The sequence below is a fragment of the Crocodylus siamensis genome, chromosome 3, assembly GCF_052110815.1.
Source record: "Crocodylus siamensis isolate JL-2025a chromosome 3, ASM5211081v1, whole genome shotgun sequence".
Lineage (NCBI taxonomy): Eukaryota > Metazoa > Chordata > Crocodylia > Crocodylidae > Crocodylus > Crocodylus siamensis.
Window position 1 is genome coordinate 75,220,389 of NC_143397.1, and position 27,920 is coordinate 75,248,308.

A 27,920-nucleotide genomic window follows, 5' to 3' on the forward strand; every position below is an offset into this window, starting at 1 on the left:
AAAATGATGATCAAAAGAGTTAATTATGTGAAACCCTGAAAGAATTTACATACGTGTTTAATTATATGAATATTTTGTAGGAAATCAGTGGAACAATGCACTTGCTTAACAATTACCACATGCAAAATTGGGACCTAAATTGACAGAATGCAGCTGAAGGGTAGTAATAGAGAATGTATTAAAAAAGCAAATATAATGCTTTGTTATGTAATGTTGTTCAGTGTGTATTGTTAGTACTATGAGCGCTTTTTTTTGTTAGATTTTTTTTTCCTTTGGGAAAGAGGGGTTAGGTGACAGGAGCAATCTGCATTAGGAAATTAGTGGTTATTCTCTCTCTTTCTCTCTCACTTCCCCCCTCCACAAAAAAAAAACAAAGAAAAGACTTTGTTAGATGTTAAAATAATGGCACCATTGGTTATGGGGAATTTAATGACCCAGCCCAAACATTGCACAGCCTGCCTTGTCACACTTGCATGGCAGGATGTCTGATGTTTGGGTTGGGACATGAAATTCTTCATATCCCAATTGTGCTACTGCAAGGCTAGCCCCAGCTCAGTCTTGTGTCCTGTGGACCCCCGATTTCAGAAATGCCCTGTGCCTGAACCTGACACTCAGCTGAAGGTTAAGATCAGGCAAGGCAGCTCTGGGTCCTGATTCCCTAGTCTTGGGAAATTGGGCTGTCTGGGGCTGGTGCTGACAAACTGATGGTCAGCATCAGCTCTGGACAGCCCCATGTCCAGTTTGAGACAAAGAGCTCTCTGTCTGGTTCCGATAATCTGCTTATTGTTGGCCCTGTCTCTGGATAGCTTTGGGTCCAGTTCCAGACCCTGAACTGTCTCCAGGTAGTGCCAACAATAATTCAGTTGTCCCTATCAGCTCAACAGCTTTGGGTCTGGTTCCAGACATACAGCTGTCCCCAGCTGATGCTGACTTCTAGCTGACTGATGTATGAACATCTTTGTGGCTGGTTTACCATTTTATAGTGCCACAAATTGGCTGAACTTGTGGCATGTTATAATTTATGGTGCCACAAGTTAACATGTTAATCATGCCATCGATGTATCATCTGTCGGGGCCTAAGTGGTTGGAAAAATACAGAACATGGAGTTTTTGCTTTATTTGGGCAAATGCAATCTGCGCTGGAGCCTCAGTTTACTTCTGAGTTTTGGACTGGAGTCTGGATGGGGAAGGTTCAGTTGTCAGTTTTTCAGCTGCTGGGGAATTAAAGTGTGTGCTGTCTACTGGGAGGAAGAATGAGGTGTGGATTTGACACTTAAAAAGACCCTGATGGAAGCAAGGCAGAATCTACTGAGCAGCTTTCAAATTGGAACTAACCAGACCACAAAATTACTGCTTGAACATATCAAAGATTACTACACCAGGTTGGGGAATGAGCTTAATGGAGTGAAGGCACAGGTGATGTTCACTGGAATTCTTATGATCCTAAAAGGTTTGACAAGATCATCCAGCTGTTCAGTGATTGATACTTTGAGGGAGGTTGGGGAATGTGTGACCGTGGAGGTGCATTCGTGGAAAGAAACAGATGTCCACTATGTAAATACCTAATGTAATTACCTTCTGAGATCAATGGTGACACAACTGATGACAGCTTAAACTGAAAAATGAAGGGAAGGTTTGAAGAGACTTGCTATCTCTAATGCTTAGTTTAATGCACAGAAGGAGGATATCAGCTATATGAGAATACAGCAAGAATTGGAGGAATATTGGTGAGTAGAAGGGCATTCCATAAACAGACCATACTAATACTTAGAAGAACACTGATCAGGCAATGCATCTAATGAAAAGACTGTGACTAATCTGACTAGGAAACTGGATATGGTTACTGAGAAACAACTGATGATGTCTACTTCAGTTCTATAGAAAGTAGTGAAAGCAGTTGAACTGTAGTTAAACTGTTAAACTATCTTTTTAGCAGAGTAAATTCTATAGATATGGATATAGATTATCGATGTATTTAGGTATGAGGGATATGTCTTGTTCAATAGGATAGAAAGAAAGGCATCGAAAAGGTTCAGTTGCAAGGATTTTTAATAACTTGATCAAGTTCAGGGTTATGATTTTAAATAATTTGTCATGTAAACTTATGATGGGGTAGGGAGAAGAGATCTGGGGAACCCCAAGCTCTATCCATCTAATTTAATAATATTCAAGGCTTTAGAACAAATGGTCAATGTAAAATAATTAGAGAAATAGCACCTTCTGACAAGCAAAACTCCTGTCACTTGCCGGCAGCAGCAGCCTCCTATCATCTGCCAGGAAGATTGGGGGCCCACCCGCACCCCCGGAGGGCTGTGGGGCTGTGCCAGACTCCTCCCAGGGGTGTGGGCCTCCATATCTGCCTACCACATGACAGGAGGCTGGTTCTGCCGCCTGGGGCCAGCAGCAGCACCAATCTTCCTGGCATTGGGTGTGGGCTGCTGCTGCTGGCTGGGACCGGCGCTGGGCCCAGCCAACACCCAGCGCCAGGAAGATTGGTGCTGCTGCTGGCCCCAGCTGGCAGAAACGGTGTGCTGTTATCTGGTGCGCAGATCCAGGGGCCCGCACCCCCGGGAGGGCTGGGGGCTGTGCCAGAATCCTCCTGGGAAGAATGGCCCCTGGATCTGAGCCAGATGACAGGAGGCTGCTGCTGCTGGCTGGGACCGGCACTGACGCCAAATAAGCCCGGCTTTGAAACTCAAAGCATTTCAGAACTTTTGAAACGTTTCGAGTGCCCTTGTTTTGTTTTGAAGCTATTTTGAAGGCTTTTGTTTCATTTCAATTTTGCTGTTTCGAGCTCAAAATGCATCAAAACAGCTTTGAAAGAAAACACCTGGTGAAATTTTGCACAGCCCTACTCCCCATCCCTCCTATTTCAAAGTTGGGCCACTCTTCAGGAAAAACTTGCAGATTCATAGGGTCAGAAACTTGTGGAGAGCAAACAAGAGGGAACAGGAGGGAGAAGGAGTCCAGAGTTATGCCACTAGTTCATTTTATATTAAAGTTCAGGTACAAGATAAAAATAGTTGTAAGCCTAGGACCTGTGGTTAGGGCTGAGGCTGCCCCAGGGTGGTGCTCTCATCCCTGGGATATGAAGTTGTGCTGTCTTGCTCGCTGTCCTTCTGCCCCTCTCACTTTCTGGGTGAGCGCTCTAACCTCTAATCTGTTATTCCATCACTCTCCTCCCACAAGTTCAGTGAAAGTGACTGTGACTACCATCCTTTGTACCGAACTCAGTACTGCTTTTATGTGTTAGGCATGATCAGAGTATGCCTAATGGATTGTGCCTCTGGGTTTCAGGTTCTGCCCCATCACCATTCTGGGATTACAAAGTAGGAATTAAGTGCCAGCCTGCTCAGACTGGGGAACTTCACGTACCAAGTAGGATCTTTCCAGTCCAAAATAAAAGCACCTAGGCATTTATACCTCATCCAAAAAAATCACGTCTTGCCATGCTGCACATTCAGCTGAGCATTAGCATTGGGGTCCAGGACACAACTGCCCCCTACCTGATCCCCAACATGGGACTGGGCATATGGTAGCCCTTGGTCTAAAAACTGTGCATACAGAACAGCTAGGGTACACATGTAGGTTTTAAAGGTGCAGGGCAGGAGAAAACAAGATCAAGGAAAGTCTCTATTAGTAAGTACTGAAACATACATTTCTACTCATGTATATCACGAGCGCTCAACACCCAACCTACAGGCCAAATTTGCACATGGAGCTATAGCATCCATCCTGCAGGGCTCCCTATGGGTGAAGAAATTTGGCAGGGGGGAAGTAGTGATAATACTGCCCCCTGCACCCATGTGGTCTCTCCCTCCATGTGGCTGAGTAAGAGCCCAGCCATTCTCTCATACTCTGCACAGCCAGATCAGGCCCCACTGTACCTGCCCCACAGTGGATGTGGCCCACCAGCAGGATCCAACTTATGGATGGACCAGGCAACTCCCATCCAGCCTGTGAGGCAAAAAGTTGAGCACCACTGACGTGTATCTTTTCGTTCCTTGTTCTAGCCTTACACAGCCACATGAACATCTAATAGTGATCACACCCATGCAGCTATTTGTAGTATAAATTTAGGAATCATTCCCAGATTAGGTCTTATGTTTGAAATTTATGAAGTAAAAAGTGTACTTTCTTGCTGCTAAACCTGCTCCAAAAACAATATTTTCTGTTTCTATGCATGAATTATACTTTTTCCAGCTAAGTAAAATTATTATTATCATTTTGGTCTTGATGCTTTCTTTTAAAGTCAAAAAACTTCGTTTTTTGCAGTTGGCTGGATTTCCCCAGTGCTATTTTGTATGTCCTTAATCAATACTGACTTGCAGTTCTAAAAAAACCAGAGCATGATGATAACCAGCTGATACATGGCTGAAAACTTTTGTCTCTGCTACACTGATAATGAAAACTGCTAGCAAAAGTCTGTTGCGACCTCGAACAATGTTTGTAAACTGCCATGTAGCATAAAATCAACATAATCCAGTTTAGTTTTGTGCAGTGCTCTTCATTTACAGAATCAATGTTTTACAGCAAAAAGTAAGCATTGGTTAAAAAAATTAAGGTTTCGGGTAACAAAGGGTGCCCCTTAGGGTTACTAGAAACAACAGCCATAAACTGAAGGAGAGTAGATTTAGATTGGACATCAGGAAAAAATTCTTTACGTTGAGGGTTGCCAAAAAATGGAATGGACTTCCAAGGAAGGTGATGCTTTCCCCTACCTTGGAGGTGTTTAAAAGGAGATTAAACCAGCACCTGGTTGGGGTTACTTGACCTCAGCGCTCTTTCCTGCTCAGAGCAGGGGGTCAGACTCAATGATCTAATAGGTCCCTTCCGACCCTAGAAATCTATGAAATCTATGAAACAAGGTGACTTGATACAGGAAACGCTCGCTATTCACGGATTTGCGATTCGTGGTTTCGAGTATTTGCGGTGCGCCACGCCAACCCATGCTTTCTCCCCCTGCAGTGTAATTACACTTTGTTACTGCGCTCTGGTGATACTTTTACATTCAGTATGTTGCAGTATTTCAGCATGAATCCATACCCATAATCATGGCACCTAAAAGAAAAGCAAATAATAGTGCAGCAAGTGCGTGAGAGGCTAAAAGGAAAAAAAAGTGATGACTTTCGATACAGTACAGTATTTGCAGATTTCCCCATTTGCGGGGATCTCTAAAACGTATCCTCTGTGAATGGCGAGGGTCTCTTGTGTTCCTTAACATTTAGCATGCCAGAAATTGTGAATTACAGCATTTGTAAGCTTACATGCATTTTTTTCTATTAAAAAGCCAAGTTCTTATCAGTGCCAACGCCCTGAATCAGAGGTGTTGAATTCACCTTGTGCCCTGGGCCAATTCTGGACTGTGGGTCTCCTGGTGAGCTGAATTCAACTCAGGACATGAAGAAGCAGCAGCTTTGGCTCTGACCCAGAGCATGTGGCAGTGGTAGCTCAACCCGGGGCAAATGGTATCAGCTTCAGCTCTCGCTGTAGGCTCCATGCCAGAGCTGCCCCCTCCATGTACCTCCATGTGACTGTGGCAGCAACTCTAGCTCCAGCTCTAGCCCCAGCCTGGGGTGGTAGGAATGAGATTGGGGTGATGGGCAAAAGTACTGGAAGGCAACCAGGGCTGCATTTGGCCCTTACTTCCCCTCCTGCTGCTAATTGCCTTTTGCACTAGGGCCCAAGGGCCCTGGATTTTGTAGCAGCCCCTGCCCCCATCTTCTGGTGGCCTACTGGTGGTCTGGCTGGCTGGATAGACTAGCTCATTAATCATATGTTTGACACCCCTGCCCTAAATAATCAACAGAAGATTTTCTTGTGATAATCTTCCAGTGTCATACAGCTGCTGAATCTAAATCTTGTAACCTAAACCCCTAATTCCTACGGACACAGGAGGTGGTATGGCAGGCAATGTCCTCGTTAACACAAGCTGAGGGACCATCCCTGATGTTTATAAATAAACTTCCATTGCAGGTAATAATGCTACACTGATTTGTGCATAAAGGGACTGTTTGTTTTTCCCACCAGGTGATCTGTCCCATATACATTTATAGAAATGTCTTTACGTAGAAGCTTAACTGAAGACCTTTAAAGGTTTTGAATCGGAAAATGGTGAAATCTGTGTTTTATAGAACTACGTAATTTAAACCATGTGGTAAGAATGTGTTTGTGAAATAACAGAATATCAGCAAGAAAGTAGAACAGAGGAAACAATTTTGTGTGCACCAGATGCTCTACACCCTAGTATCATGCCTCTACAGAATGTGTAAATAAAACAGTTTGGTGTGAAATGCTAACTGAAGTGACATTAAGTCTAATAATCAAAATAGGCACTATTAATGCATCCTGGCACTAGTGGCACGCTTGTCTAACACTTACCATTAGGCAAATTATAATTTTACCAGAATATAACCATTTGTGTTGAAATTTCCCTTGCTTGTTATTTGCCTTGCATTTATTTATTTATATGAAGTTTGACACACACGGTGCAATGATTTCTGGGAATGAGGTAAATTAAAAAAATCAGTTTTTCCTTATTAAAACTGATTTTTTTTACTGTGTTGTTTGAGAACTCTAGGATCTCAAGGATTTGGAGCACATAGTTAAATTGTTACAGGGCATAGTTTAGGTGGGCAGAGAGCTGCTTGTGTTATTCCTGCAAAAATCCATTCTGATACAGCCAGATTTTTAAATTGCAGAACTCACCATTACCATATGCTTAGTAGAGCTTGTTAGAATCTTGCTTCAAGATTCTTGGAGCATTTGATTTGCCTCGAAAATGCTTTTAATCCATCTACCACTCCCACTTCACTCTGAATCTTCTGGCAGGACTCAAACAGGATGGATCTTCCTCTAGATTTTTCTTTTACCCCTCAAGTCTTTAATTATATATACTCTTGTCCACAGGACTTCTGCCTCATTCAGTGCACTAGAAGGATGAATGAATTGTGTTTGAAGCTGAATAGGAAGGGAAAGGATAGTTGACTGTCTCGGGCAAACTTGGTTGCATTACTGACTATACTAAAGCCTATACTAGTGATGCATAGGTTGGCATTTGAATTAAAAATTTTAAAATGTTGCAGCCGGCTGTCCATTATATGTTTCTATGATTGTCATACCCAATTTGAGGTTGAGTCTAATTTTTCAGAAGTACTGTGTAACTTCACTGAAAGTCATTAGGACTGCAGATCCTCTGTACCCCCTAAAACTCAGACCATAGCTAAGACTCTTGGGACTTTTATACACATTCCTTTTTGTCCTGTGGCACACCAGACATCCGCTCCACACACGAGCTGATGCAAACTGCATTGTGCTGCATGCAGTTGTATAAGTGGCGAAATGCTTGTCAGTGCACAGAACATGGCAGCAGTGCACTTTTGAACTAAAACACCTTCTATATGTTTAATGTACATTAAATTTAGTGCTTCCATTGTGAAGTATTAGAAAAGGGCTCATTAGCCTATTTTATTGTGCATTAGCAAAAGTGCACTTTTTGTAATGCTATAATGAGCATTAAAATAGGCTAATGTGCATTAAAACATGTGTAGGTGCACCTATTATGAATTATTGGACTGCTTAATTTAGTAATGGATTTCAGATATATACTGTAGCTGTTCCTGCATATAGATGCAGATAGACTTACCAAGAATAGCAGATAAACAGTGTCTTGAATACCAATTTAAGTTCTTACATGCCAACTTTGGGGGTATTTAGCCAACTTTGACACAGCACACTACACAACAGGCATTAGTGTAGGGTAGTATACACAGGGTATGCAGGGTAAAGAAACACAAACAAGCAAGTTTAGGTACCAGAAGTAATTTAAATATGGTAATATGAAAGACAAACCCCTGGTTAGACTGGAGGGTGAGAAATGGTTTTGTAGTACAAATCTCATGGCTCTCTCTTTTCTTGTAGGCTATTGGTCTGGTCTGTTTCCTCATTTATTTGTATTCAGTCCCATCTACAGAGTTGTCTTATCCATAGACTTGCTGTTGTTTAGGGAGCTTGTGGGCTGAAGTAGGCAACATTAGTCCCTACTACAACTTCCACTGCTTTACCATTCCTGCCATGTAATAGTCACAAAGGCCAACAGACCCTCCAGTAACCCAGTATAAATCGGAGAATTTCAGGAGTGGCTGTTTGAAGAGTAATGTTGGAGGATTGAAACCAGGTAGATTTCTCAGTGAGGAGGAGGCAGAGGATTTGGTGGTAGCTGGGCGAGGGGTTCTGAGAGACAGTGAAGGAGTTACTTTTTGTGTGTCCTGCATGAAAGTAATGCTGATAGGTTTCTGTGCATAGATCAGATTAAGGAAAGAAAGACATTCTAATTATCTGTACACAGCTAAGGCTTCAAATGTCATCAATTGATTGAAAAAAATGGGTGGCCCAATTTAATATAAAAAGAGAAAGCATGTATCTTATTTTATTTAGACTGTGGTCTTATTTTCTAAAGTTAATAAAAAAGAAATAGTTGCCTCTGTGAGTTAATCTGTTTTCCTACATTATTCTTGTTCTGCTTTAAATTACTGTGCCAGTTTTTTTCTCATTTCTATTGTCCTGTTTTTGTCCAAACTGTAATCTAAATTAAAATATTATTGCCAAGTTGTGAGTCAGAGCAGTGACTATGAAAGCATTTATTTCACAATCATTTATTTCAAATTCAATAAAAATTCCAACACTTAAATAATATTATTCATAAAGTGTATGTATTGGAAATCTAGATAAGATCATATAGTATAGCACCACTCTGCCCCCTACACCTCCTGTTCCTGTTGAGTAATGATTCTGTTTACAGAAATGAGGGTACAGCCCTGTACAGAGGCCAGAACTATATTCTTTTCAGCCATTGATTTATGTTTGCCCAAAAATTGTAGATTAAGCATTATTCCTTTAAGTTGGCCATCCTTGAGAACAAGTTTTCAGATTGGCTGTCCCCATACATTTTGCATGGGCAGCTATTTATTTAAAATTGGTAGGAAATCCAAATTAGTTTTACCTCCACTTACAAAAGAATTGATCATATCAAAAAACACTTCATTTTTTATATGCAGATCATGATTACAGTATTTACACAATTAGAAGATGAGATTCCTTCTCCCCAATTTAATATGAGGAAAAACACCGCTCACCTTATTATCAAGCGTGAGGTGGCAGGGGCAAGGGTTAGGGATGGAGCCAGAGTCACAGCTGTTACTTGCCCCCTGCTGCTTCTGCACACTTGACCACTCCTTCCCTAGGGCCCCCAATCTCTCCCGCTGCGCTGCTTCTCCCCCTCTGCTGCACTCCTCTTTACTTTTCCTCCACACCAGCATCCTCGCTGTCCATCCTCACTGGTAGAGACTTTAGGGGCTAGGTGGAAGAAAGGTGGGGGACCTGAGACTTTGGGGGACAGAAGTGATGTGAAGGAGGACAAAGATAGGGGACAAAGGAAGAGGAATTGGGGCAGCCTGAGGCTGCGGGGGAGGGGGGCAGGCATTATGGGGGCAAGTGAGGGGGGTAGGCAAAGCAGGGTAGCTGCCTTCCCCACTACCCCCTATCACCTGCCCCCCTTCTGCCTGTCCCTGATGCTCTCCTACTGTCTACTTCCTTACAGCCCCCCACCATCTGCCATACCATGTCCCCCCTACCGCCTCCCCCATTGTTTGTCCCATCATCTGCCCTATTTCTGTCCCCACTGCCTGCAGTAGTGGGAGGATAAATTCAAGGTGATCCTCCAATAATTAGATTCCATACATGGAAAGTTGAAATAAATTTATCATTTTTTATTTGGGTACATGTGGTGTTTAGCTTCCAGTGAGTTGTTGAATATGCATTTGAAGCATTATTTCATCATCAAGCCAAGTGCTCCTCCCTCCTGCTGCTTTTGTTGTTGTTGCTGTTGTTGTTTAGTGATAGGGAAGAAAATACTAAGCAGGAAGGTCTGCTGTGTTTACAGGCATTTTTCAAATGTATTTTATTTTAACTTTTGTGAATGTAGGTACTACACAAATGTGAGTAAAATAGATTGTGTGAGTAAAGTCTGATTTACAAAGGAAATCTGCAAACTTGCAGGGCTGCTACAGAATATTAAAGAAGCAATCCTCTTCCTATCATCTGAGATACAATTGTGCTATAAATTACTACAAAGACTATTGTAGCTTGGTTGGCAAGTTAAACTATGACTAACCCTTCTGGCGAAAATAACTGCACTTTATTTGTACCTGACTGGTACAAAATCCCAGATGCAGTCTCTCATTTCCTCAGTCATAGATCTCTGACAAAAGCCCCAATACATTAATATTCAATCAAAGGCTGTTGCTTCAGGCATGCTAAGCAATTCACTTCTGTGTGGACCCACCCACTGCTCCTAAAGTACTACTTGTATGGGTAGACATCAGCAAGGCCCACTCAGCTCCCTCTTGACTAGCAGTTCATTTTTGTATTCAGACAATTCTTGCTGCTCTTTTCCGGTTCAATCTCACTGGTTGGCCTCTTTGCTAAAGAACAATTCATTTCCTCTTTCTCTGAGAACACACTGAATGATATCAGGTGTTGTCACTTCTGTTTTCCCTAGGCTTCTGGGAAATGCATTTTTTCTTAGTCTAGTGGAAGTTCTGACTGTGGGAAAAGAGGTGGGTCTGACAGAAAATAGTGTGTATAATTATGCACAGTGGTTTCCATCTTGATTTGAATGGGTTTGAATGGTTCTAGAGTGCAAGCATGGTATCTGCAACTTGAAGTAAAAAGCTAGGATCTCAAATTAAGTGTTTTAATGACACCTTATCCTCTGTATTTCAAGATGATTCATGGTACTCACGAACTAGCAGATTACAGCACACAATTACAACTGGTTCATTTAAGTATTATTTTTTCCAGGTTTGATTGTATTATATCAGGATATGGAATATGTTTAAGATACCAGTAGCATTAAATTGCAACTTTTAATTGCAAGAAAATGAATTTGAAGAGTGTTCATGTAAGCTGCATCTGAAAATTTTTGTCCCTAAAGCTCAGGTTTTTGGTTGAACTTACATTAATCAGGTGGACCTGCAATAATTGCTGGAAAATAAGCAAGCTTGTGCTTTCCATTTTCAACTTCTGCTTTCAACTACTCATAATCTTGGTTGAATATAGTTCATCTTTAGGTGCATCCAGTACTATTCCAATATCTTGAATACTTACTCAGGGAATTTACTTAAATAATGTTCATAAATCTTTACAGGATATAAGCCTAAGCTGGTAGATGTGTAATTAGAAATTTGAATCTAAATATTGTAAAGCTTACATTTTAGATATTCCTACTACATTGAAATTTTGGAGAAATATTTTAAATTGTGAAAACCCTGAAACTAAAACTTGTGTCCAGTAAATATGGGCTATGTATTTAAAAGTGGTTATTACTCTGTATTATCTATTATTTAGAGGTGCACCAATATATCGGTCACATCGGATCATGACCAATAAAAGGAAAACATTCATAGAATCAGTGAGTCAGAAGGGACCTAGACAGATCATCTAGTCCGACCCCCTGCCATGGGCAGGAAGGAGCACTGGGGGGTGGGAGGGGTCGTAAGACCCCAGCCAGGTGCCTATCCAGTCTCCTCTTGAAGATCTCCAGGGAAGGTGAGAGCACCACCTCTCTGGGAAGCCTATTCCAGGCTCTGGCCACCCTTACAGTGAAGTAGTTTTCCTAATATCTAACCTAAACCTATCCTCCCTCAGCTTGTGGCCATTGTTCCTGGTGACTCCAAGGGGGGCCCTGGTGAACAGACTTTCCCCAAGTCCCTGCTGGTGGCCCCTGATAAAGTTGTAGGCAGCCACAAGATCCCCCCCTCAGTCTCCTCTTGCGGAGACTGAAGAGATTCAGGTCCCTCAGCCTCTCCTCATAGGGCTGGCCACAGAGGCCCCCAACCATACGAGTGACCCTCCTCTGGACCCACTCCAGGTTCTCCCTGTCCCTCTTGAAGTGCGGCGCCCAGAACTGGACACAGTACTCCAGCTGCGGCCTGACCAGTGCCACACAGAGGGGGAGCAAGACCTCTCTGGACCTGTTAGTGATGCCCCTGTTGATGTATGACAGGCTGCGGTTGGGTCTGCCTATTGCTTCGTCTCATTGGTGACTCATATTCATCCTGGAGTCAATCCTGACTCCAAGATCCCTCTCTGCCTCTGTGCTGCCGAGAGGGTCAGCCCCTAACCTATAACCATAATGCTGGTTCCCTCTCCCCAGCACTCTGCACTTGTCCTTGTTGAACCGCATCCTGTTCAGATCTGCCCACTTCTCTAACTTATCCAGGTCTGCCTGGATGCAGTCCCTGCCTGCCGGTGTATTCACTTTACCCCACAGCTTGGTGTCATCAGCGAACTTGAACAGGGTGCTCTCCACACCCTCATCCAGGTAGCTAATGAAGATGTTGAACAGCACCGGCCCAAGGACTGAGCCCTGGGGGATTCTGCTGCCTACACCCTCCCAGGTCAACATCGACTTGTCCACCACCACCCTTTGGATTTGCCCCTGGAGCCAGTTTGCCACCCACGTGACTGTGCATTCATCAGTGCCGCAGTCCCTCAGCTTGCTCACCAGAATTGGGTGGGACACCATGTCGAAGGCCTTCTGGAAGTCCAAGAAGACGACATCGACTTCCTCCTTCCCATCTAAGTTCTTTGTTACCTGGTCATAGAAAGAGACCAGGTTAGTCAGACAGGATCGGCCTTGCATGAACCCATGCTGGTTACCGCTCAACATCAATTCCCCTGCAGGGCTCTCACAGATGTGGCCCTTGATAATTTTTTCAAAGACCTTCCCCAGGATAGAAGTGAAGCTGACTGGCCTGTAGTTGCCAGGCTCTTCCTTCCTCCCCTTCTTGAAAATAGGGACCACATTGGCCCTTTTCCAGTCCTCTGGGACTTGGCCTGAGCACCAGGAGTCTTCCAACAGCCATGCCAGTGTCTCTTCAATGACTCCAGCCAATTCCCTCAGCACCCGCGGATGAAGGTCATCCAGTCCCGCTGACTTGGACAGAAATTGGCTTTTTTTGGCCAGTGTAGTCAATAATGTCACTGTTAAATGCTGTGTACATGCATGCACCCAGAAATGCAGCCTGACAGCTTGGAGAGCTGTGTCCTGCCAGTAAACCTGGGTGGTGGGGGGGAAGGGATGTGAGAGGGGGGCTGGTTGAGGCCACCTTGGTGAGGGAGGGAGTGGGGCAGAGGCAGCTGGGGCAGTGAATGCAACCCCACTGGGAGCAGAATAGAGCCACAGGCGGTTCGTCAGAGGGCACGGGAGGGTAGTGAGCAGTGTAGCTCCTTACTATGGTGCACATTCCCAGGGGAGGCATGGGTGGCATGTGTGCATGGGGTGAAGGCAGGCTGCCCATTTGGCTTTGGGCCAGGGGCTGCGCCAACCTCTTCCAGCCATGGGGGCTGGGCTCAGAGCTGACAGGGGTGGAGCGGCCAGTTGCAGCATTGGGGGCACATGCACCCCATGCCTCCCCAGGGGTGTACACAGTAGTGGGGAGCTGCTTACCTGCAACTCCATCCCATTCCTAGAAGGGTTGCATTCACTGCCCTGGCTAGCCTTGATCTGCCCTCCTCACACCCATTTCCTTCCCCTCCCCACAGACTTATCAGCCAGATGCTGCTGTCCAAGCTGCCAGGCTGCAAACCCGTAAATTGGCTATCAGATGAGTATCAGCTGAAATGGCTGGTTAATAATCGACCATTGGTATCCAACAAGAAAATCTTTATCAGTGCACCCCTACTATTATTATTTTTATTATTTTTTTATCCGTCTAAGTTCATCCATCTTAGTTATGAGCTTGGATATGTGTGTGTTAATGGAAGATTAAAAGTAAAGTTTAGGGATTTCTATATTTTATGTTGTTATTTCTCTTAGGAAGAGAGAAAAATTCTTATTTCCTCCTGTGACCTTTTGTATGGGAACCACAAAGTAGAGATTCCAGCCATTTCTTGACTGACTTCAGTAATTTGAATGTCTGTTGCTGACCAGCTTTGGATTTGTTGTTACTTTACTAATAATTATACATGCACATGCACGCACACACACATATTAGTGGGCTCTTAAAACAAAAATTCAAGTATGCAACAATTAAGCAAATCTATGTAAATCAGAAAGAATAGTGTAAGTAAGAGAATAATCTTACTTGGTTTAATGACCAAGAAGATGATTGAATTAAATTTTGGATACTTTTTTTCACAGCAGGGTTCTTCCCAATATGTTTTGACAGAGCCCTAAGCTATGAGAAATTACTGACTGTAGATATCCTCTGCCAGAATGATGAATCTATTTCCAGCAAACTAGTTTCTTCATCTTGCTGGATATGCTCTTGGGGATTGTTCTTGTAATTCCCTTAATCCAAACCAGTTGTGTACATATTTTGTAATTGATGAATTACTGACATTAAATACATATCTTTACAAAAGCAAGTCTGGGGGTTTTTTGTTGAACAAAAATAGTGTTAATTTCCATACCGGTATTTAGAATTATTTTTTCACTGTTTGCTGTCACATCAGCTAGCGGAGGGGTGGCAAAATATGGCTTGTGTGCTGGATCCAGCCCTCCAGGCAATACCATCTGGCCTGCAGGGACCCTCCATAAGCCCCGTGTAATCCCTGGCCCTCACTGCCCCTCTGAAAACTGGTGCAGCTCTGGTTGTTAAGCAGCTAACCCCCCGACCCTAGCCTAGCTTGACTACTCCCAGCCCCAAGTTTGGGGGTGCTGGAGACAAGAAGCCTCCACCTGGCAGAGACTTGTGTCTGATGACCCCATGGCTATTCCCAGCCTCTCTGCCTGCAAGTCTAAGAATGCAGATGAGGACCCCAGTGGGCTGGGGCCAGGGACTCTTAGTGGGGGAAAGGGGTAAGAGTGTGGAAAGCTGTGCGCTATGAAGCTGGATCAGGCTGGCCCTGCACACTGCCTCTACATGCGGCCAGGGACTGGGATAGGAGCTCAGGAGCTGTGGCTACAGTGCTTTGTGGGGCTGGCTCCACACCCCACTGCCATGTGCAGCCTTAGACTGGGGTGGGAGCACAATGGGATCAGGCTGGCCCGCACACTGCCACCACTTGCTGCCAGGGACTTGGGTGAGAGCGAGGGAGCTGCATGTTGTGGGGCTGGCCTCTCACGCTACCACCACGTTCGGCTGGAGACTCAGGCGGGACTGCTATGGGGCCAGGTGGAACTGGCTCCACACCCTTCCGCCATGTGCAGCCAGGGACTTAGGCGGGAACTGCATGTTATGAGGCCAGGTGGGACTGGCCCTGCACACTACTGCCACCTGCATCTGGATACTGGGGTGAGGGCTGCACACTGTGGGGCCAGGCAGGGCTGGCTCTGCTCGCTGCCGTGACATCCAGCTCCAGGGACTTGCACACTCCAGGGACTCTGAGGACCACCCCCGCCACACACGTGTGTACCCACACCTTCCTACACATCCCACCATACCCTCGAACACACCCATACCCTTCCACAGCCCCCCCACAGACTCCCATCCCTACCATAACCCCACACATTCCTACCCACCGTATCTCCATACTTACCCATACCCTCCCACAGCCCCCACCCCAACCACATACCCCACACCCCTTCACATGCATCCCCCACCCACCATACCGACACCACACATGCACACCTCTCACCATATGCCCATTCCCCAACCCCCCCATACACTCCTTTACCCTCCCCACACAATATATGAGAGTAAGACTGTATTTTGAACTATTATGCAATCGCCTCTATATACACTAGGCAAGCACACACAGATCAGGACAAAAATATTTTTAAAATAATATTAAAATAAGTTATAGTAGATGTTTCGGGTTTTTTGGTGTTTTTGTTTGTAGCATATGATGGCTTTTTTCCCAATTTTAGGAAGGCAGCACCCTCCCTCCCAAAAGGAGTACTTTTAGGGTAAGACTTCTGGTGGCAAAGGTCAGAGGTTAGGCGGTGGGACTTCAGGTCCCAAAATAGTAACCAGGGGTGGGGCTACCCTTGCAGCACTTGACAGCTCACCAAAACTCATTAAGTGACCCTACAGCCAAAATAATTGCCCACCCCTTAACTAGTATAATCCAAAATTTACATTTACATTATATGTGTAGTACCTCTGATAAAAATGCATTAAGAGTGGAGCTATACTTCAGCTGTTTTCTATCAGCACAGTGAGTAATATCAATATTAGTCCGTGAAATAATATGACACAACATTTTTAAAAAGATATAACTGAGTCTTTTTCGTCAAATTAAGTAATGTCTTGGAAGATTAAGTGTTACTTTCTTTAGTTCTGATTTGTATTTGGCAGGAACTATATGTTCTTTATATATTATCAGAAAGGTGATCTGTATGAAGTATACTCACTGTTTTTTCTTACAAATTTAAGTAACATGTATATCTTGGTGTTAAATATGTTGATTTTGATTGAATCTGGAACTTTTTTGTATATATTCTGTGGTTACTATATAATATGTGATTGATTCGTTAAACTGTTGGCTAACGTCTGTGAATGTTAACCAGAGGAACGTGCTCTGTTCCTTAATGGTCTTGCAGTGTAGGAGACCGTCATGCTGCGTAGAGGGTAGTCTGCTTTATTGCTCTTTAATCCTTATTGTGTAAGACACTGGCAAGAGAACTTTTTTTAAATCCATAAACATTGTTTCATGCTTAAACATACTCATTGTTTGGTCAAAGTTATGAAATATTGTTGCTCAATGAAATTTTGTTTTCAACATTTCCTGCTGGATGTGGAAATAGAAAAGATTAAAACTATAAAAGAAGAAAAGATAAGTAAGAAAAAATATTAAGCACGAGTGAACAAGAAAGGAACAGATGAAGTGGCGTCAATAGATAGAGGACTCCTAATCTCGTGATTTGGACAAATAGTTTGCATTTGATCCAAAGCTGAATCTGATTTATTTCTAGATTGCATTTCTGATAAAGTCCTATGGTGAAAGGGCTGATATAGGAGAAACCTATCCATCTCAAACAGAATCAGATCAGACATCTGCTGTGCTGTGGTATACAGTTAGATTGTGCACAAGGACTGACATTGATTAAAGTGTGACAGCTTTTTTGGATGAGAAATGAAAAGGTCTAGATAATAGTTAAGATTTTTTAAAATTAACTTATCATTTCTGCAGGGGGAGGGTAGTACAGCTGCAGTTCGTTAAACAACAATCCTTTTGAAAGAAAATCTCCCTCTTTTTTAGTAAAGGGTTTATTAACGGTCAGGCCACCTCATCTTAAGTTTAATCGTATAGTCACTCTCATGTTTGTAACTCCTACAAGGCAGACAAGACCAATGAGAGAGTTTATGCTGCAGGGTTTGCATTATTATGGAAGTACCTTTTTACCTTTTGTGGCCTTCTATGACCAGATCACCAGATCCTTAGATGCAGGGGTAGCAGTGGACATAGTCTTCCTGGACTTTTGGAAGGCCTTCAACACTGTCTCTCACCCCGTTCTCATTAAGAAACTGGGGGACTGTGGTGTCGACACCCACACAGTCAATTGGGTCGCCAACTGGCTGGAGGGCCGCACCCAGAGAGTGGTGGTGGACGGGTCATTTTCAACCTGGAGGGATGTGGGCAGTGGGGTCCCCCAGGGCTCAGTCCTCGGGCCTGCGCTGTTCAACATCTTCATCAGTGACTTGGACAAGGGGGTAAAAAGCACCCTGTTCAAATTTGCTGATGACACCAAGATGTGTGGGAATGTGGGCATGCTAGAAGGGAGGAATAAGCTGCAATTGGACCTAGACAGGTTACAAGGGTGGGCGGATGAGAATAGGATGGGGTTCAACACCGACAAATGCAAAGTGATGCACCTGGGGAGGAACAACTGGCACCATACCTACAGGCTGGGGAACTCCCTTCTTGTCAGTACAGAGGCAGAAAAGGATCTTGGAGTCATAATTGACTCCAAGATGAACATGGGCCGGCAGTGTGGGGAGGCAGTCAGGAAGGCCAACCGTATCTTGTCATGGATCCACAGATGCATCTTGAGCAGGTACAAGGAGGTGATCCTCCCCATCTATGCAGCACTGGTCAGGCCGCAGCTGGAGTACTGTGTCCAGTTCTGGGCACTGCACTTCAAGAGGGATGTGGACAGCATGGAGAGGATACAGAGGAGGGCCACCCGCATGATTGAGGCCAGCAGGGCAGGCCCTATGAGGAGAGGCTATGGAACCTGAACCTGTTCAGCCTCCACAAGAGACGGCTGAGGGGGGATCTAGTGGCCTGTTAGAAACTAATCAGAGGGGGCCAGCAGGCATTGAGAGAGTTCCTGTTCCCCCGAGCACCGCCAGGAGTGACCAGGAATAACGGTCACAAGCTGGCAGAAGGTGGATGTAGGCTAGATATCAGGAGGCACTACTTCACTGTCAGGGCGGCTAGGATCTGGAACCAACTTCCAAGCGAAGTGGTGCTGGCTCCTACCCTGGGGGTCTTTAAGAGGAGGCTAGATGTACACCTTGGTTGGGGTCGTTTGACCCCAGTACTCTTTCCTGCCATGGCAGGGGGTCGGACTAGATAATCTACTCAGGTCCCTTCCGACCCTAGAACTATGAAACAAAGAAATGATTCTGGAGAATAGAGGACTTTATTTTGATTTTATATTCATGCTGTTATGAGAGAATGTTAACAAAGAAAAATTCTACTGGTACTTCCATTGGTTCACTTCCATCATTTGTAGCACAAATGGAAGTTCTGTCATGCTCTGACATGGGTAGGCAACCCCTGGCACATGTGCCAGAGCATGCCACAGGAAGGCATTTTGCTTGGCACTTATGCCTCAGAGAAGGGTCTGGGGCTACGCTGCTGTGACAAGGACTGGGCCTTTTGCAGTTCCCCGAATGTCTGCCCCTGGAATGCCAGCCTCTAACAAGTCAAGAATGCCCCAAAAAATTTGCTGACCCCTATTCTGACAGCTGTTAACATTTTTACAACTCTTGTCACTTGAACTTGCTCTGGACAATGATCATTCTGTACGTGGCCTCTCCCTCACCTCCCAATACATATACACCACCACCAATTTGAGTTGGAAGGACATATGTCTCAGGTTTAACTGAAAGCTACTGAAGTCTAAAACCTTGAGCATTCATCATGGGTGCCATCAGTCTTTTTGTTTTGCTATGCTTCTATAGTCTAAGTACCAGTAGAATTTTTCTTTGTTAAAATTCTCTCATAACAGCATGAATATAAAATCAAAGTAACTGAGAAGGTTACTTTGTTTGCAAAACGGATACCACGACTTCTGCTTATTACTTTGATAAAGTCAATTTCAGCATAGAAAATATATCCCCAGCTTTGTTATAAGCCACTAGCAGTGATCTTCCAAAAACCTGCATTTGGTATTGGGTAATACAGTGAAAGCGGGTATATTTTATGAAAGTGTATATAGTAGTGCTAAAGCTGGCTACACATAGTAAATCTTAGTGAAAGTTGAATTAAATAGATTTTGATTTGTTTACAGTTGGATAATTTTGTCCACGAGATCTATTTAAATACTTTTAGGAAAAAAAACATTAAAAAAAACAAACAACAAACAACCCAGCTTGGGTTTAATTAAATACTAACATAGTATGCCATTTTTAAAATACTGAAATGGTACATATTTTATATTGGTTGAATACTCATTAACTATGTCAGTGTAGACTGTTCTCCTAAATGTGCCTCCATAAATAGTCCCACCACAAATATAGTCTTTCTTCTACTGTCTTAGCATGTCCTTGTGGAAATAACTTTAATCAGAAAGAAATTTCTATTTACAGTTTATCTAAATGGATCATATACTTTATTTAAACCTGCTGTCAAAGCAGGAGGCCCAGGAGCAGATGAATTTGGAGTCCATTCTGCTAGAATAAAGGCAGCTTACACACTTTGCCTTTAAAAAAATATATCTGCTTTGGAGATTTGTACATTTGCTCATGCCAGTTTAGTTCATCATTTTACTCAGTATTTTTACTCTCATTGCTATTTGGTGTTCATTTAGGGAAGTTACTTCATTTTCTAGGCTATCATTCATTTTTAAGCCATGCTCTTAGAGCAGTGACTTTTTGCTGATCTGTCCAAAAGGAAATCTATAGAAGCATTTCCTGAAGTAGTAAGAAAAGCTAACTTAACGGTAGCTCTCTGAAGCAGATGTTAAAGCAGCTGCAGGATTGGGGCCTGAAAAACTGTATGCCTCATCTGCAGAAGTGCACAACCTGCCATGGTAGCTGTGCACAGCAGAATGAATGATTTTGGGTACCAGGCATAAAATTCTCTAGATCCCAACCACTTGGCTGCCAGCTGTCAGTGTGTGGGGAGTCGCACATTGGATGCCCTCAGCACTGCCCATGCTGGCAGGTTTCCTACTTTGCCCTGCAGCCTGACCCGTCTGTCATTTCTGTGGGTGCTTCCCACCGGTACCCAGATGTGCAGCTGGAGCTTACCGTTCCCCACCTGCTTTTTAAAGTTGAGGGACAGGACACCATGAGCCCAACATTGGGGAGAGGCTTACAGTGCCTGGTGAACTGTTAAAAAATCAGGCACACAGTAGGGCACTGTGAGCCTGACATCAGCCTTCCTGATGTCAGGCTCATGGTACCTCTCCTCCCCACATCTGCTTTCATGGATTGGATGGTGGAGAGGGGAAGCCAGGGCCAGAATTCAGGGATGCCTTCAGCCTGATCCTGCTGATCAGGCAAGGGTCAGCTGTATCCTGGATTCTGGGACTGCCTCATGCCCAATCCTGATAGCTGAATGTTGGGATCTGGTAGGGGCAGCCATGCCACACATTCAATTCAAAGTGTGATGCAAACTAGCCACAAAGATGTTTTGTGCACACACACACAACGCATTTAGAGAAATGCGCACACAATATTTTTGCAATTCATTTGCTAAATTATCTTATTATAAATTGTCTTTAACATTAGCATGTTATGATTTATGGCACAATTGATACCTTAATTGTGCCATAAATACAATGTCTACCATCTCTATAGACCCATACTTGTCATCTACTTCCTTGGGTGTGGACACACAATACGGAGTGATTTGCCCCAGAATTTACTCCATAGTAAATTCACTCAGTCGCCAAGTAGACAACTGACCTGTACTTACTTCTTTTCCAGACCTGAGGAAGAGCAAGTTGTGCCCAAACCTTGTCTAACATCTCTCGCAACTATATAGTTGGTCCTATAAAAGATACCCAAAAAAGCCCTTGCTTCTTGAATATTCCTTGGACCATAATAGCTAAAACAGCACTACATCTCTCCCAAACTGGCTGTATGCTGTAGGCCCTGTTACAGTAATGGGCCATGTCATAACAGGGATACCAACTAGCACCCCAGGATCAAACTGTGGGCAGGGGAGTGGACACAGTATAGCTGCTCCTCACTTTGAAGAGTAAGTTTAATGACTTATGCTAGTGCAGGGCTGGCTGTTATGTGTTCACTCAACTTCTGGTTCAGAGTAAACATATTGTGTGTCCACACCGTTTGTTTGGGGGGTTTTTTGTTATCCTGCACTGGATTTCAGACAGCACTATGAAAGTGAGGGTAATATGGACCATGGTGTTTTCATAGCATTTGCTTACTATACTTGATTTTATGGGAATAAGCTGTGTCTGGACCTGATGGATCGTTTTCAAAATGGACTGGAGTTTTGTGGAACATGATAGATCATAAAGGGAAGTCATATTATTATGTTTGCCATGTAGGTGCATAGATTAAACAAAGGCAAAAATGGTAAGTACTAGTAAGTACTAGTAAATTTTCTTCAAAAGTCAATCATTTTGAAGAAGTTGGTTTCTTATAGTTTCATAGTTTCTAGGGTTGGAAGGGACCTGAGCAGATCATCTAGTCTGACTCCCTGCCATGGCAGGAAAGAGTACTGGGGTCAAACGACCCCAGCAAAATGTTCATCTAACCTCCTTTTAAAAACCCCCAGTAGTAAATGAATAGATTTCTTTCTAGGAAGCTAAAATATTGATTTCATTTGTGGTAAAGTTTCAGAAGGGGTAAAGTTTCAGAGTATCAGATGGTTCTGATATTGTATAGCGTAGTAGAAATAGCGCGTGTGCTTATGTATGCATAACTATTTTTCTACATAAGTAATGAAATGTTTGAATTGAGCATCTGGCATTTAGGCTATGCTGATCTTTTCGCATTTCCTTTTTTTCCCCCGAACTGCAGGAGGGACACAGAGGTTACCTCGTACAATTGGTGTATCTCTAGCAAAGGAACTAATCTTCTCTGCACGCGTTGTAGATGGTGAAGAAGCAAAATCAATAGGATTGATCAGCCATGTGGTACAACAGAATGAAGCAGGGGATGCTGCCTACAGAAGAGCTTTGGCTCTAGCAAGAGAATTTTTACCTCAGGTACAGCAAATAATGATGTTTTAATTTTGTTTCTGTTTTGGAGAGGGTGACCCAGGTACGTTAAAATAATGTTACAGTAGAAAATGTGTAAAAAAGTGCCCCTTCTAAACACACAGACAGAAATTGAAAGCTGTCACATGTTTCATGTTGTTAGTTGGGAGTTACCTCACAGTGAGGCAGATAATCCTGTCTCATCACCGTATTTGCATTATTTTGATCTTTGTCTTTGCATTGTTAATTTTTTGCTTTCATATTTTAAACCTGGCAAATTAATGTCACAAAACATTTCCAAATGAAGTAAGAAATTCAAGAGGCATCTCTTGTTATTGCCAGAATAAAATGGATCACTTTTTGAGAAAGAGAAAACAGCCAAATGAAAGTAGAGTCCTTCTCTATGTCTTTTAAACTATGATGAATTTCTCTCTCGGTCCTTTGGCCCAGAAAAGTCTGAATTTCTCAGTATGTTTTGCCAAGATAAAAAGCGCAGGTTCTCTGTATTGAACAACATTTAATAAATAGACGCTGTCAGTGTTTAAATCTTCCTTTTTCATAATTATATTTATTACTAACATCACACTGGAAACTTAAAGTTTATTATCAAAATTAATCATTTTTTTCCATTTATTCAATATCTTTTTTTTTTACTGGAAGAACTGTTTGTTTACTTTCTGGACCATTTGCAACCGTGCAGTCAAGTTTCATGTTCATGCACTGTTCTAGGTTGCAAAAGTAACCATATCAGAGAGACATAAAATACAGTTGTGTTATTAAAACTCACATGCCAAAGATTCAGCATTAGATAACTAGACATACATTAATTCTGAGTTGCCTTATTGCAAAATATCCCTGTTAACTTCTCCAAGACTAGATGGGCCTGTTGTCTGATTATTCATGACAATCAAATGTGGAACATGTTGAGGGAGCTTTTATTTAGCTGGATATTCTCCCTTGCTCTCAAGGAACTGCATAGACATTAGTGTTTCTGTTCACAGCACATAAAGTTATGTTTTACCCTACTTTTCAGTCAAAAGAAATTTATCTTTCTCCCTCCATGTAACATGTAAACACAGGAAATCTGGTTCAGTTTACATGCCCCAAATACTAGAACTCCAGCAAAATCTAAATGTGACCCTCCTGAAAAACAGACTACACGTGCTTTTGTGATGATTGATTGAGGTTGACTGTATTCTGCACCAATCCTGCCCATTCCAGAAAAGATGAGAAAACTGAACTTGACCTAATCAGCACTTTTGTACCTTCCCCCCCACCAATACGCAAAAATTCTGTTTATCCGCTTGATGTTACATTGCTAAGATTCTAGATATTTTGAATTTTTATAAATGAAAATAGTATTTTTTTAAGCCTTTACTGATGACTCCACTGGACCATCCAAGTGCGTCTTATCTTCCTAGGTCAGTTGTGTAGACTATAAATCCTCTGGGGTAGAAATTGTCTTGATATTAATTTAATACTGAAGAACTGAGTACTTTGTTGACACTTAAATTAATAATCTTCTGATGCACTTCATGGTCCTTAGAAAAGTCCCAGTTCTCAATCGCTGCATGTTCATACTGAGTTCGCAAACAAATTAAATGTCTTCAGAGATAACACTTTTGCAGGAGACTTCATGCAGTAGCACCAAAGAAAATGTTATGAGGGTGGGAGGGCAGAAGATACAGACATGTCTAGAATATGAATGTGGTTTTGGAACCGTTTATAAACCCACTTTTCTACTGAAGACTTTTCAGAGTGACTGCTCCCAGTCTATAGTAAGTGCCTGTAAATAAAAATCCTTATATAGCTATCCACTAAATTTGGCATACAACAGTAACTGCAGTAATCTTGCCATTTAGAATTGGAAAGACTGCAAATTAAGCAGCAAATTAAACTGCTGTTGAAAATAATTATTGATTTTATTTTTGAAACATGGTTACAAAGTGTGACATGAAAAAAGGAATACAAATTTTCATGTGAGGCCTGGATTATGATATATAACTGCAGCTTCTCATTGAAGTTGGTTTAGGGGCTTTGAAGTCAGACAAAACATCTGCCAACTCTTTGGGGCAGTGTTTGTGTTTCTGAACACTTCTGTCACTGGTATGCAGAGTACTTGCGCGACTGGAGTAATAGATTCCCGTCGAGCCTAGCCAATCTGTGGGACATATTAGAAGGGTAGTTAAGGACCTTGCACACACTCTTACCCCCTTGCTCTGCCCTCAGAAAGAAGTCCACTGGAATCTGACTGTAGGCATTTTTCTGAGCTTTATGCATTTCAGTTTTGAAGGTATCTTTTTTTCCTTTCCTTTAGTTTTAGATGCCATGCGTCCTTATAGTATGATCATTGGGACATCCGTGATAATTACACAGATTCATGTAATAACTTTCTGGTTACTCTGAGTGTAATTTTTAAAGGTATTGAGCACCCTCAATTACAGCTGAAATTCATAGGAGCTGCTCAGGCTCAGCACCTCTAAAATTGAGGCCGTAATTTTTTTTCTCAGTTTTTTTAAGTCATACACTACCTTTACTTTTTCTTATCGTATATATTTGGAGTAAAATGTGGTCATATTAGTAAGGGTGTTAAAATCTGTTAGATGTCTCCTTAACTTAGAGTCTGCATAATGCAAAAATGACAGCATCTCTTTGTAGACAGTTCAAAACATAATCTTGCTGCATGTGTTGACTTGTAACTCTGATTCATTTTTTATTTTAGGGACCCGTAGCAATGAGAGTTGCGAAGTTGGCCATCAATCAGGGGATGGAGGTAAAGATACATTTATTTCTAACTGAGAAGAAACCTGGAAAAGTGAAGGTGTACTACAACATGCGTTTAAAAAGGAGTGAATGAGTTTTTAGTGGATCTTTCAAATCCTTTATTCTCTTACACTTTTGAATATAAGGCCCTTTTTTAGAATGAAAATGTCTTGTAAAAATAGCTTGAATCTTAAATTTGAGTAAAAAACCCCAAGAGTTATTTTATATCTCATCTAGAGGCTGTATCCTTGTAAATGTGCTTGTATTTGTTGTTTTATTTTTACGTGAAATTAAGTCAGAAAACTTGGCTAGATGTAGCTTAAAATTGAAAGCAATGGTGGTTCTTTTCATATGTCTATGCTGATTTCATGCTCATGAGGATATGGTTAATGCTGACTGGACATTGCAGTAACAGTGTTTCGTAATGCCACCTTTGTTAGCAACTTTTTCAGTATGTTTATCATCAATGCTAGCAAGTAGGCATAAGGTTTGTTGAATACTCATTCAAATCCAAGGCTGGGGAAAAAGGTGATCTTAAACTCATACTCATCATGCTGTCAAGACTATCTTTGCTGTTTCAAGTCCAAATTCTATGAAAGACCAGAAAAAGTACTGTCACTCTTATAATAGTTTATGGTACAATACCGTTCAAATTATATAAAAATCTAACATAAACCAAATGCAACTCAATGCACTCTTCTGATTCAGCTCTAGAATTTTTTAAGACCCAGCCATGAGCACTCACACACATGCTTTACTTTAAACATCTGAGTCATCCTGCTGAGCTCAGCTGGATTACTTACAGGCTCTAAGTATATGGATAGGTCTTTGCAGTGTTCCTTCTTGAAGCTCACTTTGTCCCAGAGAACAGCATGGGAGAAGTTGCATCGTATTGGGATTATAATGCATAAACTAAGGTTATAAATTGTAGGATTATCATGCAGTTTTTTACATAATTGAGCTTAAAAATTTACACTACTGATTAATTTAACCCTTAAAGTAAGAGACAAAATCAGAAGCAGAAGTACAAAATGTGTACATTAAGGTCACATGCAAGTTATGCCCTGAGTATATGAACAGAGATATCCTGAGACAGAGAACCTTGAGGCAAAAATCTGGAGGTAACTCTAACAGCGTGACTATGTGAGTGACCTTGTTCTGGAAAGAATTAACCCTGGATTGAAACTAGGATAAAATTTCCCAAGTTTGGACATATATTTATCTCAGTTCAAGGGGTAGTATTACCACAGCTATTTTTTTTCTCAGAACAGCTGAGGTTTTTATCGGACCATTTATATGTCCATGGTCTTTCTGGTTTTGTTGTTTGTTTGGGTTTTTTTGGTTTGGTTTGGTTTTTCATTTATTTTCTAAAGGATACCAATACAAGATTGATTTCAGTAATATACAGTTGAAAATTAGTGCAAGACAAATAGTCTTGGTTCCAAACAAAGTGGGTCTGTGGATCAGAAGATGTTAATCTAATATAATTGAAGCCCAGATGTCAGAAGCCAATAAAAGAGCTGGTCCCTGATGCCAATAGGCGATGCTTATGAAAAGCTGATAGCTGAACCATGAGGAAGTAGAGGAGGGGAAAATTCAGCCCTTGAAACTGTTCAGGCTGCTACTCAGAAATATTGTGCAAGTTATAAGAGTTGGGCCGGGACAATTATTTGTCTGTGTTGGAGAAATACAGACTTTACTATAGCCATACTTTAATATTATATAATAAAACATTTCATTAAAATTGTAGTATAACTTAAATTTTATAACAATTTTTATAAAATGAGTGCTTTTATAGGCACACAAGCCAGTGTTATGGTACATTATGATATGTTAATAGTGAATGCTGTCCATAGAGTAAATAAAAGACACCTTTATATCTATAATTTACACTGGTCAAACATAATAATAATAAAAGCAAAGTAGTAGAACATTAAAATATTCTGTTCTATTAGGCCAATGTGTATACAAAAGTGATATTTTGCAAAACTAACTATTGAGTATGAGAGTGCAGTTCTTTCACAATCTTCCATATATTACATTATAGAAATATTATGAAATCATTCCTTTTTAATAGGTGAAACTGCCATCAGGACACATGCACTTTGTCCTTAACAACAGATGAAATTTGTTAGCGCTTTGAAAGTGCTAGAATTGTAAGATAAAATTCCATAACAAACTTTGACATGCGTAGCATCTAGCTCACTTTACAGGAGGTGCAATTTTTTTATGTTGTATGCTGATGAGTAACTTTTCAGTTGTAAATAATATCTGTTATTAAGTATTTCAGTGTTTGGGGACATTTCTTTATTTCTTGGATTCAGGTAAATGTAGTGTTTTTTAAATCATCATCAGTGATGATCTGTAATCAGTTAATGCTAGGTTTCTGCCCTCTTGTAGCTGAAATAATTAAAAATGTACAGCTAATTAATTACTTTGGGTTACTTCATAGTGAAGACCATCCATTCTGTGTTCATTTCTTATTTTTGGCAATCTGTTAAATAGTCATTACATCTCAGAATAAAGAAATTGATTACAGAAATAGTAATCTTTCCTTAACCACAGGATACAAAAAAATTCTGCATCAAGGTAGGGACTTCCTAGAACTGTATTAATATTTGTGTTTAGAGGTGAGACATAAGGAAATAAAATATATACTATATGCAGAAATTACTCACTCTTGAAATATTTCACTTTTCTTCCCCAGGTGGATTTAGTAACAGGCTTAGCAATTGAAGAAGCGTGTTATGCTCAGGTATGTAACATAATTGTACAAAAACTTCTCTGTTAAAGCCTACATAGAAAA

The 27,920-nt window shown here is 41.9% G+C and overlaps 1 protein-coding gene across 1 annotated transcript in view; it reads left to right on the forward strand.

Moving 5' to 3' along the window:
- AUH (AU RNA binding methylglutaconyl-CoA hydratase) overlaps positions 1–27,920 on the forward strand; it is a 184,521-nt gene that overhangs the window by 148,943 nt on the left and 7,658 nt on the right. Inside the window, exons 7-9 of the mRNA XM_090038527.1 lie at positions 22,173–22,360; positions 25,074–25,124; positions 27,822–27,869. Coding sequence (XP_089894653.1) covers positions 22,173–22,360; positions 25,074–25,124; positions 27,822–27,869 — 287 coding nt within the window. The remainder of the gene's footprint in view (positions 1–22,172; positions 22,361–25,073; positions 25,125–27,821; positions 27,870–27,920) is intronic.